This window comes from Bombina bombina, chromosome 4, assembly GCF_027579735.1.
Source record: "Bombina bombina isolate aBomBom1 chromosome 4, aBomBom1.pri, whole genome shotgun sequence".
Taxonomy (NCBI): Eukaryota; Metazoa; Chordata; class Amphibia; order Anura; family Bombinatoridae; genus Bombina; species Bombina bombina.
This window is the reverse complement of record NC_069502.1, coordinates 858,235,495-858,254,166: the sequence shown is the minus strand read 5'-3', so window position 1 is coordinate 858,254,166 and position 18,672 is coordinate 858,235,495. Positions and strand designations below refer to the sequence as shown.

General features: G+C 40.2%; 1 protein-coding gene across 1 annotated transcript in view; it reads right to left on the bottom strand.

Moving 5' to 3' along the window:
* Nucleotides 1-18,672, bottom strand: part of LOC128655659 (gastrula zinc finger protein XlCGF17.1-like) — a 94,830-nt gene that overhangs the window by 68,327 nt on the left and 7,831 nt on the right. The window contains exon 2 of the mRNA XM_053709244.1: nucleotides 1,978-2,085. Coding sequence (XP_053565219.1) covers nucleotides 1,978-2,085 — 108 coding nt within the window. The remainder of the gene's footprint in view (nucleotides 1-1,977; nucleotides 2,086-18,672) is intronic.

Here is an 18,672-nt window from a genome sequence, read left to right as displayed (position 1 = left end):
GCATTGTTGCATTATGTGAATGTGCCTAAGTGCCGATAGAGGGGATAAGGTATGAGGATTTGCTAAGTATCTATTGGAAAATGGTTTCGTCCGTGATCATTGCGTCGGTTGTATACTGTCAGCTACAGATGTTAAAGGATTGGGCATATAGTAAGACATATGCCAAAATTTTAAAATAAAAATATATAAATATTGTCAAATGTGTAAATATGCAGTAAGGTGTGTGTCAGTTATGAAACATATAAATAAGTGATATAACCGGACCCTATTAGGATACCTAAAATCCAGCATCAATAATACAGGTTTTGTGATACAGTTTATGAACATCGCAATGTGCGTATTTTGGATAAATATATCTATGATATATTTAGATGTATTATCATAAGAGATGATCAGCTAGAACTAGAACTGGACAAATTACTGATCAATAAGTTACATAAAGATATATACTAAAGCTATGGTGCATATGATCTTAAATCAGAAGTGGAAAGATTATGAGATGTGATGTAAGAGATTACTCTCTGTGAATTAGTATTAGTGAATATATATATATATATATACATTTTTGATTGATTATGTCCATACACATTATTAAAGACGTTAGTGTGCTGCTGGTTACTAAATAAGTGAAATAGTAGGGTAGGATAATACATGCTACATTATCCAAACAGAAATTCAGCTACTGGCCAAGTGATAATAATTAGTGAGGCCTAGATTCTCTAGATCATACTAGAATTAGTGTGCTACGGGATCTGTATATAAATGGATAAACTGTGGTGGGATAGTGAAATAAGTCGTGGGGTGTTAAACCATCATGTGGTGAAATAATGTGATAAACTAATAGTGGTGAGTGCAATATATTATGGTACAGAGGCTCCTTTAACTAAGTCCCTATGCTTCAGTAACAAGGAGTTATTAGAAACAAGAGATATGTGTGATAGTGATAAATCATATATCTAATTGTATTTTAAGTAAGTAAATCGTATTGTTGAAATTCCTATTGAGGGGTTATGAATAATAGAGGTGTATATGGGATAGACAAGAATAAATTCACCCCAATCAGAAGAAAGGTTTCTTGGTTGTTAGATTTTTGATAAATAGCAAGTGTATCACAACGTTTGTTATAGCCTGATGAAACAGCCCTGAGTAGGCTGAGAAACGCATCGCTGTGTTATTAAAGACTTTTTAATTATACACTTGCTATTGTGTGGTTCATCACCTTCTGCTAAACTACATTTTGGTTCCTGGTTCTTGCTGAGGACTGTCTTTGGCATTAGTCTACTGGGCGACGTATTGGTTCCAGTTTGCTGATATTGCACCTACAGGTACTTGCCATCTTGTAAGTACAATCATTTGGTTATATTCTATTCTTGTCCAGACGATATTGGGCCATGCTGGTTTGCCTTTTTTGCCCCTATAGGCACATGAATATTGGTATTCCAGAAGATTTATGATTGTCCCTGCGATAAGGATAACAGTGTGCTGGACTACTGTGAAGTTTCAGCCCGCTCCACTAGCACCAGCTGGGTGCTTCATGTTTGTGAGTATTCACATTCTCCTGTGTTGTTGTCTTGACCTGTGCCAGCGATATAAGGCCATGGTGGCGCCTCTGTTTGTTACCTTTTTCAGTAAACTACAAGGGAGAGCAGTAAGTAACTGTGTGCACATGCCCGGCAGACTCTCACGTATTACTACTCACCGGCAGGGAGGGGAGAGCAGTAAGTAACTGTGTGCACAGCCCCGGCAGACTCTCACGTATTACTACTCACCGGCAGGGAGGGAGAGCAGTAAGTAACTGTGATGCACAGCCCCGGCAGACTCTCACGTATTACTACTCACCGGCAGGGAGGGAGAGCAGTAAGTAACTGTGTGCACAGCCCCAGCAGACTCTCACGTATTACTACTCACCGGCAGGGAGGGAGAGCAGTAAGTAACTGTGTGCACAGCCCCGGCAGACTCTCACGTATTACTACTCACCGGCAGGGAGGGACCAATGTATTTCAGTCTGATGACTATTCATGTCATCTGTCTCATCCTCTTCCTTCACATTTAATAGCCCAGTGCCCGGATTTTCCTCTAGACGCCCTGTAATTACAGCAGGATGTTACCAGATAGTACACGGCACAGGATATAACATAAACTTATATTACCTTTCTGCTTACAGTACTGTACTATCTTTATAAATGGTACTATGTAACTATATACAAAAGTATTAAAATTATATAAAGTTACGCTTATGTTTCATATAAAAGCTGCCTTATGACATGTAAATAACGTAAATAAATAACATAAGATATTCTTATATCCTCTCTCCAAACTGTCCCATTTTACAGATGCAAATTGTCCAAAATCCAGACTGAATTCCAAACCTTATCTGGTCCCAAGCAGATAGAGGGTTTTCTACCAGTACAAACAACAATATTATCATTAAACCTAATAATCTAGATAATAGTATCATGTTTTGTGTTAATTGCACATTTTTTTTATTTTTATTAATTACAGCCAGTTATAGCAACAATTGATATTTATTTATTTAACGATAAATTATCCTCAACCTCCTTGGATTTGATGGAAATGATGATACAAAGAAATATTAGACGACTTGAAAAAGTCAAAAGTGAGGCTGAAAAAGCACTTTTGAAAGTTAACACTTTTGAAAGTGATCCAAATTTTGAGAAACTTAATGGTGAAACAAGTACCAACGTTACTAAATTGAAATCAGATATTAAAATGAGGAAGTGTAGAAAATTTAGAAGGGATCAGGAGGATTATAAAAATGGAAGGGTTTATGTATATAAGTCCCAAAAGGGGACTTATGACTCAGGGACAGACATATCTGACTCTGAGACAGGGCCCTCAAAAAACTCCTCTGGAATAACATCAAGAGAAGGAAGAGAAGGACTAGAAGAGGCAAAAGGAAAAGACCCATTTGGGAACCCCCTAAAGGAGAAAAGATATCAGACCAGACTGTGATATACCTTTAAGGTATATCCCTCTAAGGTACTTGAACCTCCCTATAAATATGGGGTGTGGTACATTCCATACCTTGCCTGAAAATTGAAGCAGTCAATGTGTTCTACACTGACGTTACTTCTAATCCTGGTCAAGGGAAATATTGTACTATTGGAATCTACTCCGCTTATTCAAGCTGGATATCACCTTATTTATCATCCAACTTTAAAGTCAGCAGCGCTTACCTCTCACTAATTACTGTGCCCGCAATCCCTGTTCGGAAGCCTGGTCTGCCTAGGTATTGCCGGGTATCAAAGAGCCGCCGGAACTACTAAACTCGTTACCGGAAGTCGCACTCACGCCGCATCTACGGACCGGAGAGGAGCATTTTCCCCTACTTCCCCCGCAACCTCTTGGAGCCAAACTTGGACAAGGTAATCAACCTTAACATTGTATTATTACCTGAAGTGCCTCTTTATTGCAAAATATGTTAAACATCCTGCAAAGGGGAATAACTGTATGAATCCGGAATTGCTTGTTTGAAACTGTATATATTTTATGTTGAAAGTGTGAGTGCGTGAAGACGGCTGAAGGCAAACGCTTGAAGATTACTACCTCCCAGAGACCAAACCATTATAATTATCTCTGCAGTATTAAGGGACAATCTTTCAGTTACTGGTATAAGTCACTTATTGATCTGTTAGTTATCCTAATTAGATCTGGAAAAGTGTAAATACCTACTTTTAGTAAATGTCTCATTACGGTCTGGACAGGTCATTATAGACATTGATTTCCTGTCTGTGACATTTAAAGAGCTACAATTCCTAACATTAACACAATATAGAAACCCTCATCAGAGGGAATCAAACAAAGTTATAACACAGACAGACCAGGGGGAGAGGGGATCAATATGCTCAGAACAGAGGGAGATTCAGAGGGAGGGGAGCACGCAGGGGATACTAGAGACCCCATTTGAGGATGAATTACAAATTGTTAATCTCTCATCTTTCCCTCTTAATCTTGCCCACATTGAACTCCTCAAAAAAGGTCTATCTTTCTGCCCTACAGCTAATATTGATAAGTTTGAGGTATTGAAAGATTTACATTTATTTGCTAGGAAAATTGTTTTTTCTGTAGTGATGAAAAATAAAAATTCTGACAGTCTAGATGCCAATGATCAACTAGCTTTAAAAGACTTGGAATCCCTACTAAATGATAATGATCAGGAGGGATTTATTGATGAATCCCAAGATAATCCTGCTAATTATCTAAAACCTATTTTCAAGTCCAAATCCTCATATATGCCTTCTCTTTCTCTAGTGCCATCTGTCAATCTCTTTGTGAAGAAAATGGAAAAGGAAAGCTGCTAAACTGACAAATGATAATTTGAAATCTAGAGAGAGAAAAGCTCTGAAGGAATTATCTATGGCCAGGGGGTTGGTGATCAAACCGGCCGACAAGGGCGGGAATTTAGTCCTGTTGGATGAACAGCTTTATGTGAATGAAGCAAAACGCCAATTGAATGATAAGAACCAATATGTAAGGTTGGATCGCAAACCCCCTGGCACAGATACAAAATTCTCTCTTCAAACTTCTAAATGAAGCAAGGTCTAGGGGAATCATAGATCAGAAAGAGTTTAAGTTTCTGGTCCCTGATTTCCCGGTGTTTTCTATAAAGTGCCCACCAGGAAGGCCGATCGTCTCAGGGATTGGCAGTGTCACTGAGAAAGTTGGGGAATATGTAGATAAATATTTACGTCCTTTTCTTCTATCTCTTACATCATATGTTAAAGATACAGCGGATCTTTTGAGGAAACTAGATGGAGTGGTAGTAAATGAGAATACATTGTTGGCCTCTCTAGATGTGGAGGGGTTATACTCCTCCATCCCTTACGAAATTGGACTCCAGGCAATAAGGAAATTTTTGGAAACAAAAGGTCCCCTTCATTCAGAACATTCTGAATTTATTATCTCTTTATTTAGATTTGTCCTCCAGAACAATGTATTTACATTTGATGGACAGCTCTATAAACAGATACGGGGAACCGCAATGGGGGCAGTGTGTGCCCCCACTTATGCCTGCCTCCATTTGGGGGCTTGGGAGTCAGACATTTTTGAACGATACAGTTACACCTTTAATGAAAAGGTGTTAATGTGGGTAAGATATGTGGATGATGTTCTTGTCTTATGGGATGGGAATATAGAAGAATTCCATTACTTTGTTCATGAGCTTAACCGTAATGACAGGAACATCATCCTCACATCAGAAACCAATAAGACTGAACTAAATTTTCTTGATATCACTATCAAGAAAGAAGGTTTGAAGATTGTGACAGAAAACTTCAGGAAAAAGAATGCCACTAACAGCATTTTACATGCTGATAGTGGTCATCCTGTTCATCTGATTAAGGGGTATTCCATATGGACAGTTTCTCCGACTTAGGAGAAACTGTTTCATCCTTAACTAATTTGATATGCATGCTGACTTAATGAAAAAAAGGTTTCTTAAACGAGGTTACTCCAATAAATGCCTTAAAAAAGCATTGTGGAAGGCACGTAGGACCCCTAGAGGCGATATTTTGTATAATAAAAAATCAAAGCCAAAAGAGGCGCAAATTAGATTACTAAGTTTAATAATCAATGGTCCAATATTAGATCAGCATTAGTTAATAATTGGCATGTACTTACTTTGGACGATAAAGTTAGAGATGCTATTGGTGAAAAACCTTTACTAACTGCTAGGAAAGCTTTAAGTTTAAGAGATCATTTAGTTAAGAGTCAATTTGTGAGGGAGCCCTCTAATGCTGATTGGTTAAGAAGGGATAAGGGAATCAAAGGTAGCTACCCTTGTGGGCACTGTGTGTACTGTGCCCACATGGATAGCACCAAACAATTCTTCACTTCAAGTGACAAAGTTTTTGACATTAAATTCTTCTTCAACTGTAAATCTGAAGGAGTGATTTATCTTCTTCACTGTTCGTACCCGGCCTTTTACGTTGGTAAAACCAAAAGGGTAATAAAGGACCGGGTACAGGAACATCGGGATGATATCCTTCATGAAAATGACACAAATGTGGCAAGACATTTTTGCACGTTCCTTAATGGAAGTGTAGAATCTCTAAAATTCACTGTAATAGACAAAGGGATAACGACTGGTAGAGGTGGTAATAATGAAAAAGTTCTATTGCAGAAAGAAACAAAATGGGATTTAATATACTGAATACTAGGTACCACCGGTAGGTCTTAATGACAAATTGGAGTATGCTAGTTTTCTATAGTGAGTTGACTCTCCCACTCTCAGGCAGAACATATGCTATGCTTATAAGGTGTCATCAATTTTGTTTGTGGAAAAAGTGTTAGAAAGCTTAGGAATTAGGCTGTTCTCTCCTAAGATTATAGTGTGCAAACTGTAATCTTCACAATCTGACACATAAGAACAGTAAATTTTGATTTTCTGTGTTTTCAAACAGTGACATGTTTACTTATGTGAATACACCTTTAAATAAATAATTATCCTAGATGAGGTAAGCACACCTGAGGAATGTCAGGTGAGCCTTCTTTAAGAGGAAGTCCGGTAAGGACTCAATTAAGCCCTGATGAACCCCTGTGAAGCACAATTGATGTGGGGGTGAAACGGTTGTTGGTTTGTGTTTGTAACACTGATGTGTTTAATCAGGAGCAGGTCGACTAACTCCTGTTTACAAGAACTGTCTAAGGTTTTAAGGTCTATGGTGCATGTGTAGCCTTTTAATACCTTTTCTACTGCCTGCATTCTATCTGCATACCTGTTAAAGTGCTGGCTAAAAGAGGAAAAACATGCTGATAAAAGCAACATATGATCTGTGCTAATTCAAGGACTGTTTGGTGTTTAAACTTGTCGTCATGTCAAGATGATACAGGATTGGGAGAACAGGCACCTGTGGAGTCTATGCAGGTGCAAATGAAGCTATGAGCGAGTGATATCTGCACACCGCATTTGTGTGGGCAAGTCTGTGCATATCCTGGAGTCCCGGTGTTTTCGATCAGTCAGCCTAGGGAAAGCCTGGTTCTTTCTCGGTGCTGCGGATGCCGGTACAGCTGATTACTTTCTATCATACACGGGAAGCGCACTCTATCTACAAGTCCGATTGGAGGATTTTACAGGCCACACCACTCCCCTTCTCAGTGACATCAGACGCCACAGAGAGAGCGGCTTGCTCTTTGGAAATCAACCAGGGACACAGAACCTGTATGTTTCACTGCTCAGTGCTGTATCCTGGCAAGTAATACATACCTCACACTTTGGAACAAGTTACAGTAAGAACTACTACGCTTGCACTATCCTTTGTATGAAAGACGTTTTTTTTCATTCGTATTCTACTGGATAAAGTGCAGCATAATTTTGTTTCCCTCCATTACAGTTTTTGAGGGATTTTTTTCAGCTGTTCTTTTACTTTCACACGCTGCTTTGACATGTAATTATTATGACTATATTCCTGTGATATGTGCTTATATGTTATTTTTTATATAATCTGGTCTTTTGATGAATGTAAGTTTTAGATACCTCTAGATTTAGTAGCATACGTATGCTTTAATAGGTATTTTGCAGGTAGTAACACCTTAGACTTTAGGTGTTGTTTATATGGTGTTCACGTTATTTTGTTGGTTAAGGCCAATACAGAGAATCACGGAATGTGATAAGGGATCATAATAAACTAATTTATGCTTTGAAATTTATTCTTGTGTGCCTTTATTTCCCTTACTTTATCAGATCAGTAATATATGGTCTGATACCGTATCTCCCTGTGTAAAAGTAAGGGTGGCACCAGAATCTAAAATATCAGCAATATTTACCACTCTCTCTTACGCCCCCTTTTTATGATATTTATTTAGATTGCATTTTAGAAAGAAACTGACAAACATTAATTTTAATAATAATAATTAAAAAAAATGTAACCAAGAATTAAGAATAGTAGCACAACTAAAAAAAAATTGTGTTCCATCTTAAGGGTTAATAGAGACCAGGTATGGGTCCAAATAAACTAGCATCTTGAATATTGTAGTAATCTTCTATGCATGTAATCCACCTTAAAGGGTGAGTAAAAGCCATGAGACTTTTACATAAATTGTTAACTATCTGTAATGAAACATCTTCCCAATACATTTTATTATTTATTTTGTCCCCATTTCATGTAATTTAGCTCTGAAAATGCACCTTTATCACTTCTCAAGGTCTACTCTGCTCCATATCTGTCCATAAATGGCTTTATCAGATAACAACTACAAAACAATTATACCAACATTATGACAGGAACAGCCTTATTGTCTGCTGACTAAGGCTCCTCCAAATAAGACACAATAGTGGGTGGAGTTTGGCTATTGAAAACTAATTGCAGTAAAAAGGATGTTAATTTGTTTTAAAAACATTAAGCAACACAACAGAAATGTCTTGTAATTACAATGTGTTTACTGTCCCTTTAACTAAGAAGAGGCCCCTCTTGTGTGTTATTAAACTGTGTGCCTTAGGCTAATAGCGCTCTCTAATGAAGCTCCCTGCATGTAGCAGTCTGTACCAGTGTGCTGTGAGGTTTTACATAACTGATATAACAAAGGTTATAGAGCAAACCAAAAAGGAAAAGCATTACGCCTGTTTTCCTTTTGTATCTCTGTACACCTGTTGTGGTTTGGGATATACACAATACAGGGCTAAGCAGGAGATCCTAACAGAGATGTCCGTGTGCAGTAATCCCAGGAGGCTGAAAAGTTGATAACGCTATTGGAATATTGGTAAAGTCAAGTGACAGTGAAGGAGTAGGCAAGACAGGCCCAGACCTACAGGGAACTGGAGGAAGTGTAGTGCTGTGCTCACTAGAAAGGAGTAAGCAGTATATAAGTGAGAGGAAGTACTGGCTGGATTCCATCATAATATGACAGGAAACAGAGGGATAGTGCAGAACACCCCCAGCGCCGCACATACTTCTGCCCCCAGCTACGCACTGAAGAGCTGCACCACATTGTATATAATACGTTTATGTAACCAGCGGTAACAGAATATTAGATGCCTTGGTGCTGCACACAGTGACGTTGTCTGCAGACGCACACAGCTAGGGTACAAACAAACAATGCTTCTTATGTTATTACATTTACCTTTTTCTCTAAATATAATTTCTCCAAATTGAACTGCTTTACATAATAGAATACCTAGATCTGCTCAGGAGCATTTACATATTTGGAGCACAATATGCATGTTATTACAAGCACTGCAGTCATATATAGAGTGCAATACTGAGACTACCTCAGTATGCGCTCATGATAAGCACTGCTACCGTATATAGAGCGAGCACTTCAGAGCTGTTCTCTTATTTTAACCCTTTGCAGGTGCTGGCTGGTAAATCAATGCATCTATACATTGGGCGCTGCCATCTTGGATCTGACGTATTCTTACACTCTGTGACAGAAGCAGTGTGCATGCACAGAATGCATTCACGTTTTACGCTGTTTAACCAGAAGTGCACAATACCGCTGTCAATGTACACAATACAGAGCAGGAGATCTACATTTTGCAGTGGCTGCATTTCTCTGTATTATATATATGTGTCCATTTAATATGTTATTTAACTTTTCACCTGTGTATAAAAACTGCACAAATATAAACCTCCTAATCTGTATTGTAAAGCGCACAATACAGCGGTAAAAAAGCTACCAACATCACTGATCTGACAATAAATGAGCTACAGGATGGCAGTGCCCAGTATGAAGATGCAGAGCTTTACCAAACAGCACCTGCAAAGGGCTAAAATAATAGAACAACTCTGAAGAGAGCAGCAGGTCCAGGAGGGCAAAAGAGTGACTGGTCTGTTGTAGTTGTGTCAGAAAAGTAATGACCCTTTAAAGGGACAGTCAACCGCAAAATTGTTATTGTTTAAAAAGATATATAATACCTTTTCTACTCATTCCCCAGCTTTGCACAACCAACATTGTTATATTAATATACTTAATAACATTTAAGCCTCTTAATTTCTGCCTGTTTCTAAGCCACTACACACAGCCTCTTATCAAATGCTTTTTATTTGCATACACACACACATACACACACACTCCGTATTTTCCGGCGTATAAGACGACTTTTTAACTCTTGAAAATCTTCTCAAAAGTCGAGGGTCGTCTTACACGCTGGGTGTCATTTTATAAGCCTTATTATTACTGAGTTATTTAGTGACTGTGTACAGAGAGGCACAGAGTAAGAAGCACCAGTGAGCTGTGTGACGTCTGGGTGAGGCGGTGGGGAGGAGTCGGACACGCTAGTCACACTGTGAATGGACTGAGTTGCAGCTCCAGGCCCACACCCCCGTAGATAGGCCCCCGGCTGTGCTGGCCAATGATGCGCCTTGATTGTACAGAGCAGCATGACGTAGCAGTCGCGCCGACACAGACTTCAGGCGGGAAGAAGAGTGAGCAGGAGGGAGCTGCTGAGAGTAACTTGTTTGTGGCGTGCTGCCCTGCCGAAGACGACAGTGAATCCAGATTCAGGTAGAAGTAGTCTGTGCGACTGCGGGTCACTGGTTCCGACTGAGTGAGCGAGGTTGGTCACGGTGACAGCAGGCCGGGTTATATGGGGAGTAGAAATTTTGACGCAGCACATCGCAAAGCTCCAGCTACTAATATGATATAATCAATCATATACCGGTATATCATATTAGTAGCTGAAGCTTTGCAATGTGCAGTCTCAGTCAGACAGTCAGTCAGCCCACCGTCAGGAGTCCAGTCCTGATGAGGGGTCCCACTCCCTACAAGGCTAAGGGCTGAAGACAAGCATATGTTTAAAACAAAACACTAGGAAGGCTTCACTTTAAATACCCGGTATCTTTCTCTGCTAATCACCTTTCTTTCCTGCACAATTTGCTCCGTAGCTGCTACACTACAGCCAGACATCCAAATTCCAGTGCGGTCATGTGACATCTGCTACGGAGCAAATTGTGCAGGAAAGAAGGGTGATTAAAGGGACAGCCTTCCACTAGAGTGTTTTTTTTCTCAGCCCTGCATTGCCAGTGATCTAGAGGTCTTCCAGTGAAAGTATCAGAAGGTCAGTACTGCTGAAAGTTTTACAGACACTGTGCTAGTAGTTAGTCTGTGTGTTAGAAATCGAAGGGAACTGTTTCATGCTGCTATATACTATGCCTTAATGTCTCCTCTGCTCTGATAACCCTTGCCCATCTGAGTAATATGGATTATGCGACTCCTCAGTGGTTAAGGAATTTCTTTGCTAACTTTGCTCACTCTCCCTCTCTTTCTCCCTCCCCCCTCTTTCTCCATCCCTCTCCCCCATCCCTCTTCACTTTCCCTTTTTTTCTCTCTCGCCCCCCTTCTCCCTATCCCTCCCTCTCTCTCTCCCTCTCTCTCCCCCCCCCTGCCTTTCCCTCTCCCCCTCCCTCTCTCCCTCCCTCTCCCCCTTCCCTCCCTCTCTCTCCCTCCCTCTCCCCCTCCCTCCTTCCTCTCCATCCCTCTCCATCCCTCTCTCCTTCCTCTCCATCCCTCTCTCCTTCCTCTCCCTCCCTCTCTCTCTCCCTCCCTCCCTCTCTCCTTCCTCTACCAATAATATTGTATTTTAATTTACGGTAATACTACTACAAGATCTGTGTGCCAGCTATACCCAGGTTCCGCTGTACACTGGGCTAATGTGTCCCTCAGTCCTAGCTTATATATACCGTATATATACACACACCGGTATATAAGGTATGTACCGGTATATGTGTATGTATGTACCGTATATGTGTGTGTGTGTGTGCGCTTAAAAGTTGTTATACTTCATTTTAACTTTTTTACAGTACAACACCAGTACATACAGTACAGTATACAAATATAGTAGCTAGCAGTCATGGCTCTACAAGCAAGATGAAAGAAATATGAAGTCAGTTTCAAACTTAGTTATAAACTTTGCCATGGAACATAATAATTGTGCTGCTGCAAGACAATATGGAATAACAGAAAAGATGGTTCGGAACTGGAAAGCAAATGAAAAAGCATTAAAGAGTATGCCAAGGGGTAAGTGTGCATTAAGAAGAGGTATCCCATATTGGCCAGAAGTCGAAAAACATGTTGCAGACATGGTGAATGAGCATTGCCAAAACGGTTATGTGGTGACACGAAATAAAATACGTTTGTTTGCACTTCAGTGGGCCAAATCTAACCCAGATCACAGCAACGGATTTAAGGCCACTGTATCCTGGTGTAGTAGATTCTTGGAAAGGCATAATCTGGTACTGAGGCAAAAGACGAAAATTGCACAAAAATTACCTGCAGATCTTGATGCCAAAGTAAATAGTTTCCATTGATACGTAATACAACAGCGCAATAAATATGGCTATATGTTAAGTAGTACCGGAAATATGGATGAAACTCCCATGAATTTTGATATGGTTGGAAATAAAACTGTCCATCAAAAAGGTGAAAAAACAATTTTAATTAAAACAAGAGGACATGAAAAGTCCAGTTTTACAGTAGTACTGGCATGCACAGCTGATGGCATCAAATTGAGACCAATGATTATTTTTAAAAGGAAAACAATGCCGAAACTCAAGTTCCCTGTTGGTTGTTTTGTACATGTGAATGAAAAAGGCTGGATGGATGAAGAAGGGGTAAAGCTATGGCTTGATAATGTATGGAGCAGACGACCAGGTGGACTTATTCAAAAACGTAGTCTACTGGTGTGGGATATGTTCAGGGCTCATTTAACTCCCAGCACCAAGCAAAGGCTGGCAAGAATAAACACAGATGCAGCAATTATTCCTGCAGGATTGACATCGTTGGTACAGCCACTGGATGTGTGCCTAAACAAGCCATTTAAAGATCGCATTCGAGAACAGTGGAATGAGTGGATGGTTAGCGGCGAAAAGTCATTCACAAAGGGAGGAAACATGCGTGCTCCACAGTTGGATGTTTTATGCAAGTTTGTCCTAAAAGCCTGGAATGATATTAATGCAGAAACAGTAATCAGGTCTTTCAAGAAGTCTGACATATCAAATTCATTAGATGGTATGGAAGATGACTACTTGTGGAAAGATGAAGAGGAAGCCGAAGCTGAGACCACACCATCTGATACGGAATTAGATCCATTTGATGACTGCCTTACAAATGTATCACAAGATATCATTGATTTATTTATGATATCAGATGACGATCAGGAGGATTTTGAAGGCTTTTAAAGGGAAACTGAAATGCCAGCAAAACCGGTAAAAATAGCTTGAAGTTACGGTATGATGGGCGACTTGCCCGGCACTTGCTCTTTCTCTATTGTTTATTATCTTCCTCCTAAAAGTTTAATCCACTTGCACTGTTTTATGTTTACATGTTTAATGACAAACAGCCTTATGTTTATAAGTGAGTTTACATGATTAATTGCAAACAGCCTTATGTTTATAAGTGAGTTTACATGCTTAATGGCAAACAGCCTTATGTTTATAAGTGAGTTTACATGCTTAATGGCAAACAGCCTTATGTTTATAAGTGAGTTTACATGCTTAATGGCAAACAGCCTTATGTTTATAAGTGAGTTTACATGCTTAATGGCAAACAGCCTTATGTTTATAAGTGAGTTTACATGCTTAATGGCAAACAGCCTTATGTTTATAAGTGAGTTTACATGCTTAATGACAAACAGTCTTATGTTTATAAGTGAGTTTACATGCTTAATGACAAACAGCCTTATGTTTATAAGTGAGTTTACATGCTTAATGACAAACAGCCTTATGTTTATAAGTGAGTTTACATGCTTAATGACAAACAGCCTTATGTTTATAAGTGAGTTTACATGCTTAATGACAAACAGCCTTATGTTTATAAGTGAGTTTACATGCTTAATGACAAACAGCCTTATGTTTATAAGTGAGTTTACATGCTTAATGACAAACAGCCTTATGTTTATAAGTGAGTTTACATGCTTAATGACAAACAGCCTTATGTTTATAAGTGAGAGTTTGCCTGCTATGTAACTTCATATCATAAGCATTTGCATTAAATTTACCATATTGAAATGAAATCTGATGTTTTTTAATTTTTATTTGGTGTGCTTGCTGCATTCATTGAGGGGGTAAGGGGGGTAGTCTTATACGGCGAGTATAGCACAAACCCTATATTTTTAACATGAAAAGTAGGGGGTCGTCTTATACGCCCAGTCGTCTTATACGCCGGAAAATACGGTATATATATATATATATATATATATAAAAAATATTGTGCTCACGCCCGTGAAGTTGCGCACATCACAGTACTAATAGGCTAAAATGCAAGTCAATAGATAATAAATATAAAGTCATGTGATCAGGGGGCTGTCAGAAGAGGGTTAAATACAAGGTAATCACAGAGGTAAAACGTATACTAATATAACCATGTTGCTATCTTTTTAAACAATAACAATTTTGGAGTTGACTGTCCCTTTAACACTATATGGTAAGGATAATTTTCATGCTGAGATGGGATGAGTCTGTAATAAGCTAAATCTATGACAGAATAAAACCGCAGTGGGGGGGGGGGGCGGAGCCTGGCTGTGCAGGAGTATGGCCGTGTTTTTGTAGTGCTCCTGAGCCGTAGGCCGGCCAAATGCCATCAAAATATAAAAAGAGACTTGAGTTATGAACTGAACATAAGAACCCAGCGAGCCAATACTAATTAATATTCGAACAAACAGGTTGCAGTATTGAAGCTGCTCCCTGTGTTCCCGGAGAGCGACGTAGAGCATTGCTGTCAGGTCGCAATAAATCTAGGGGCCTACAAGCCGTAACAGCGCTGAGCTCGTCACCCGACTTGTGTCTAAAAAAGTCTGACCGCTAACAAGGAGAGCGGATAAGATACCTCATAGCGCCTTCCTATTTACAGCGGAGAGCCTTTCTAATACCCATCTGCCGCTGCGGTGAGGCCAGCGGAGAGGGAACGGAACGCGCAGAGCCCGGCGCCTTGTGCATACAACAGGAGTTGAGCTTCCACTTCGGGAGGTGATCGAGAGGTGCCAAGTACCCTGCTTCTTCATTTTTCAGCCTGACCCTGTGGGGCTTGTCGGTTGTACCGCCCGCACTAATACCTTACCCGCTGGCACACCGGAGGAGGTCAGAGGTTCCACAGCTCAGCAGAGAGGATTGCGGCCTGCTGCATGTGAGTGATAAGTGGTTACACAGAGTCCGTGGGCAGCAGGGGTCACAAGCTTGTTCGATTGCAGTGGGGTGGTGAGGAGTTAACACCATAGGCCTGAAGTTTATGGGACATATGTAAATACCCAAGAGGACAAAGGCAAGCTGAAATCTCTGGTATCTTATGCATACGTGACTTTCTGCTCCTATTTCACAACTAGGAAACAACTCTGGTTTAGATTAATACTGCAGGAGTTAACACAGTGAATCTGCAGTGTCTCTTCTTTTTTATTAGTCTTCCTTTTTGTTACCCCTGAGACTCTGCCTGATATAAGCTGACTCTAACTGGGCTTGAAGAATCTGCTTTTTACATACAATACAGATATGGCACAAAAAAAAACAGCCTGGTGCTGAAAAAGGCACGAAAACAAGAAACATGAATTATTATATAAAGCCCACTGACCCTCTAACATCTGATGACGGACAGACACAGATACCCTCTAGAGAAGACGCTATGGCTCTTAACACCCCTGATTCATCACAATATGTTACAAAAGAGGACTTGAAGTTTCTCTCCTCCAAAGAGGATATAAAAGAAATAGCAGCAGACATCAAGAATTTATTTGGTGAATTAAAAAGGGATCTATCTGAACTCTCTCAGAGGGTTAATACTGTCAAGACCTCACAGGCCACACTGCAGGAGCAGCTGAAGGACAACACCTCTCAGACACAACAAAACACCAACGCTATACATGGTCTTCTGGAAAGAATAGAGGACTTAGACAACCGCAGCAGGCGGAATAACCTAAGAATTAGAGGAATACCGGAAACAATCAATCCCACTGCTCTTTTGGGGTATTTGCAGGACCTCTTCAGAACCATCAAGGGAACACCGCTGGCGCAAGAGGTAATCATAGAAAGGGCGCATAGGGCGTTGCGACCTAAACCATCTTTAAAAGCCCCCCCAAGAGATGTCATCCTTAGGCTGTTGAACTTTAAAGACAAAGAGGAGATACTTCGCTGCAGCAGGAACAAACAACCAGTTCAACATGCAGAGATTACCCTGCAAATCTTCTCTGATCTATGCCCTGCTACCCTACAGAAGCGTAGGGAACTGCGTTTCCTAACATCAGTTCTACAGGAGAACAAGATTCCTTACAGATGGGGATTCCCCACCTGTCTGGTGGCCTCTAATGGAGAAAAATCTACAATTTTCCGCTCCATGTCTGATCTAGAGAATTTCTGCTCTGTACTGGGAGTGGCGGTTCCTAGCCCAGACAACTTTGCAGGCTCCTCCTCGGAATTCCCAGAAAACAGTCGCTAGATCTAACCGGAGAGGTAAGATTAATGGCTTATTTCCCTTGGAACTGATCTAAAATGTGTGGGGACAATATCACATTACAAAGTCTTCATCACGATGAAACAGCTTCTAATAAGGACTTTGTCTTTCCCTTGCCATAGTTACTTGTTAGGTCTGTCTAGGCAATTGTTAAGTAACAGTGTAAATCCCATGCCGTTGTTTTTTATCTCATAATATCTCCCCTTTCTGAGGTTCCCTACCTAATTTAATACAGATGTATGTTTGTTATTGGGGGATGAGGGTTTTCAAATTGATTGATTTGTTTTTCCATATAGGAGTTCCACATCAATCCAAGTATAGCCTCCCCGGTTATCATGACCTCCTTGAGTATTAACAATTCCTAGTGGGTTCCCTGCCCCCCCCCCCACTCCCAAGGTTCAGTTACCCTACCTGTGGGAGAAATTGTTAAATATAAATACAAGTTTTCTGCATGTGATATTCGTTTAAACTTGGGACTTTACGCAGACAAGTGTGTGTTACCAGGGATTATATGGCTTGGGACTGGACATTACTTATATCTTTACGAGAAGTCCATCTCTACCTATATACGTTCCCCTTGGTTCTAAGATGTTGGCTCGTATTCATATTTCATATTATAATAGTTTATATTAATTACATGTTCTATATTACTGTTTACACTATTTTGTTTTCTCAGGTCTTGTCAAAATGTTTAAAAAAATTTTTTTACAATAGGCCGGCCGCAGGCATATTCCCTCTAGTAAAAACCGACACAGAGGTTAGTTGGCCGCTTTTAGACACAGTATAGTTGTTACACCTGTTATTAAAACACTACTATATTTCAGATACCTCTCTACATCTGAATCTTACTATACAACGAGATCCTTGATAGTCAGCAAACACAGTCTACACAGATTGTGACCCTCCTTAGATCTAGGATCCTCTCTTCTAAATCCATTACTCTTTCCTGACCACCTGCTCCCCTCCCTCCCCCGCTTCCCTCCCCAACCCTATCTTTTTCCAATTGACTCTCTCTCTTCTTCTCTTCTCTTTCCCCTTACTCTTAAGTTAGTTTTTTTTTTTTCTCTTCAACAATGAATGCAGGACATAATAAGCCACGGGTTCACCCCCTGAGATTCTTAACAATAAACGTTAAAGGTTTGAATAGTCCTGGTAAACGTTCTATTGTCACAAGAGAGCTGAACAAGCTTCAGGGGGATGTGGTTTTTATACAGGAATCTCACTTTGCCAAACTAACAGAACCATAATGGCACAACCATAAATATCCAACTGCTCTCTTTTCATCCGGTCCCCGTAAACAAAATGGGGTGGGTATTTTAATACATCACAGGGTACCTTTCCAGGCGCAAGATGTGGTGAGAGACAGGGAAGGCCGATACATCATAGTGGTAGGATTATTACATAATTAGTAACATTGATTACAAAGTAACATTGATTAATGTATACGCCCTGAATGTAGCACAGCATATCTTTTTCAAGACACTCTCGGGTAGATTGCTCGAATACTCTAAAGGAATTATCATCATGGGGGGTGATTTCAATGCTCCACTAATCCCGAAACAAGACACCTCTAATGGCCTCTCAAGCGTGCCTCATCACATATTGAAACATATTGACATGATGCTTAGAGGTCATTTGCTGCATGACATATGGCGCACGCTACACCCCACTGAGGCAGAGTTTACATTCTACTCTAATCCCCATAGGAAATACTCCCGTATTGACTACTTTTTTACAAACTCTCAGGGTATTGAATATGTACAACGTAGTGATATAGCCCCAATTACATGATCTGACCACGCACCGGTCTCCTTTGAAATGATGTGGCCTGATATGCCTCCTACCTCCTACATTTGGAGGTTGGATGAGACCCTTTTGGGTGATCCGGCCATCCTGGAGGATGTCTCAGCACGTATGCGAGAATACTTCGAATTTAATTTAACAGAGGACATGCCCCTCTCCACTGTGTGGGAGGCCCATAAGAGTGTTGTTAGGGGTCATCTTATCAAACATAAGGCTAGACTACAGAATCAAAGAAGGCTGAGATATAACCAATTACTAACTGATATTAAGCTATTAGAGGAGCAACATAAGAAAAATCCCTTAAATAATGATATTGAAAGTAGTCTGGCACAAGCTAGAATGGATTTTAGACAGCTTCTCCGTGATGAGAATCACAAGATAGCGATCTGGCTTAGGCAAAGGTACTATGAGGAAGGGGATAAAGCTGGCAAGTTGCTGGCCAGGACACTGAAGCGATCCCAACTCAAAGCTTACGTGTAC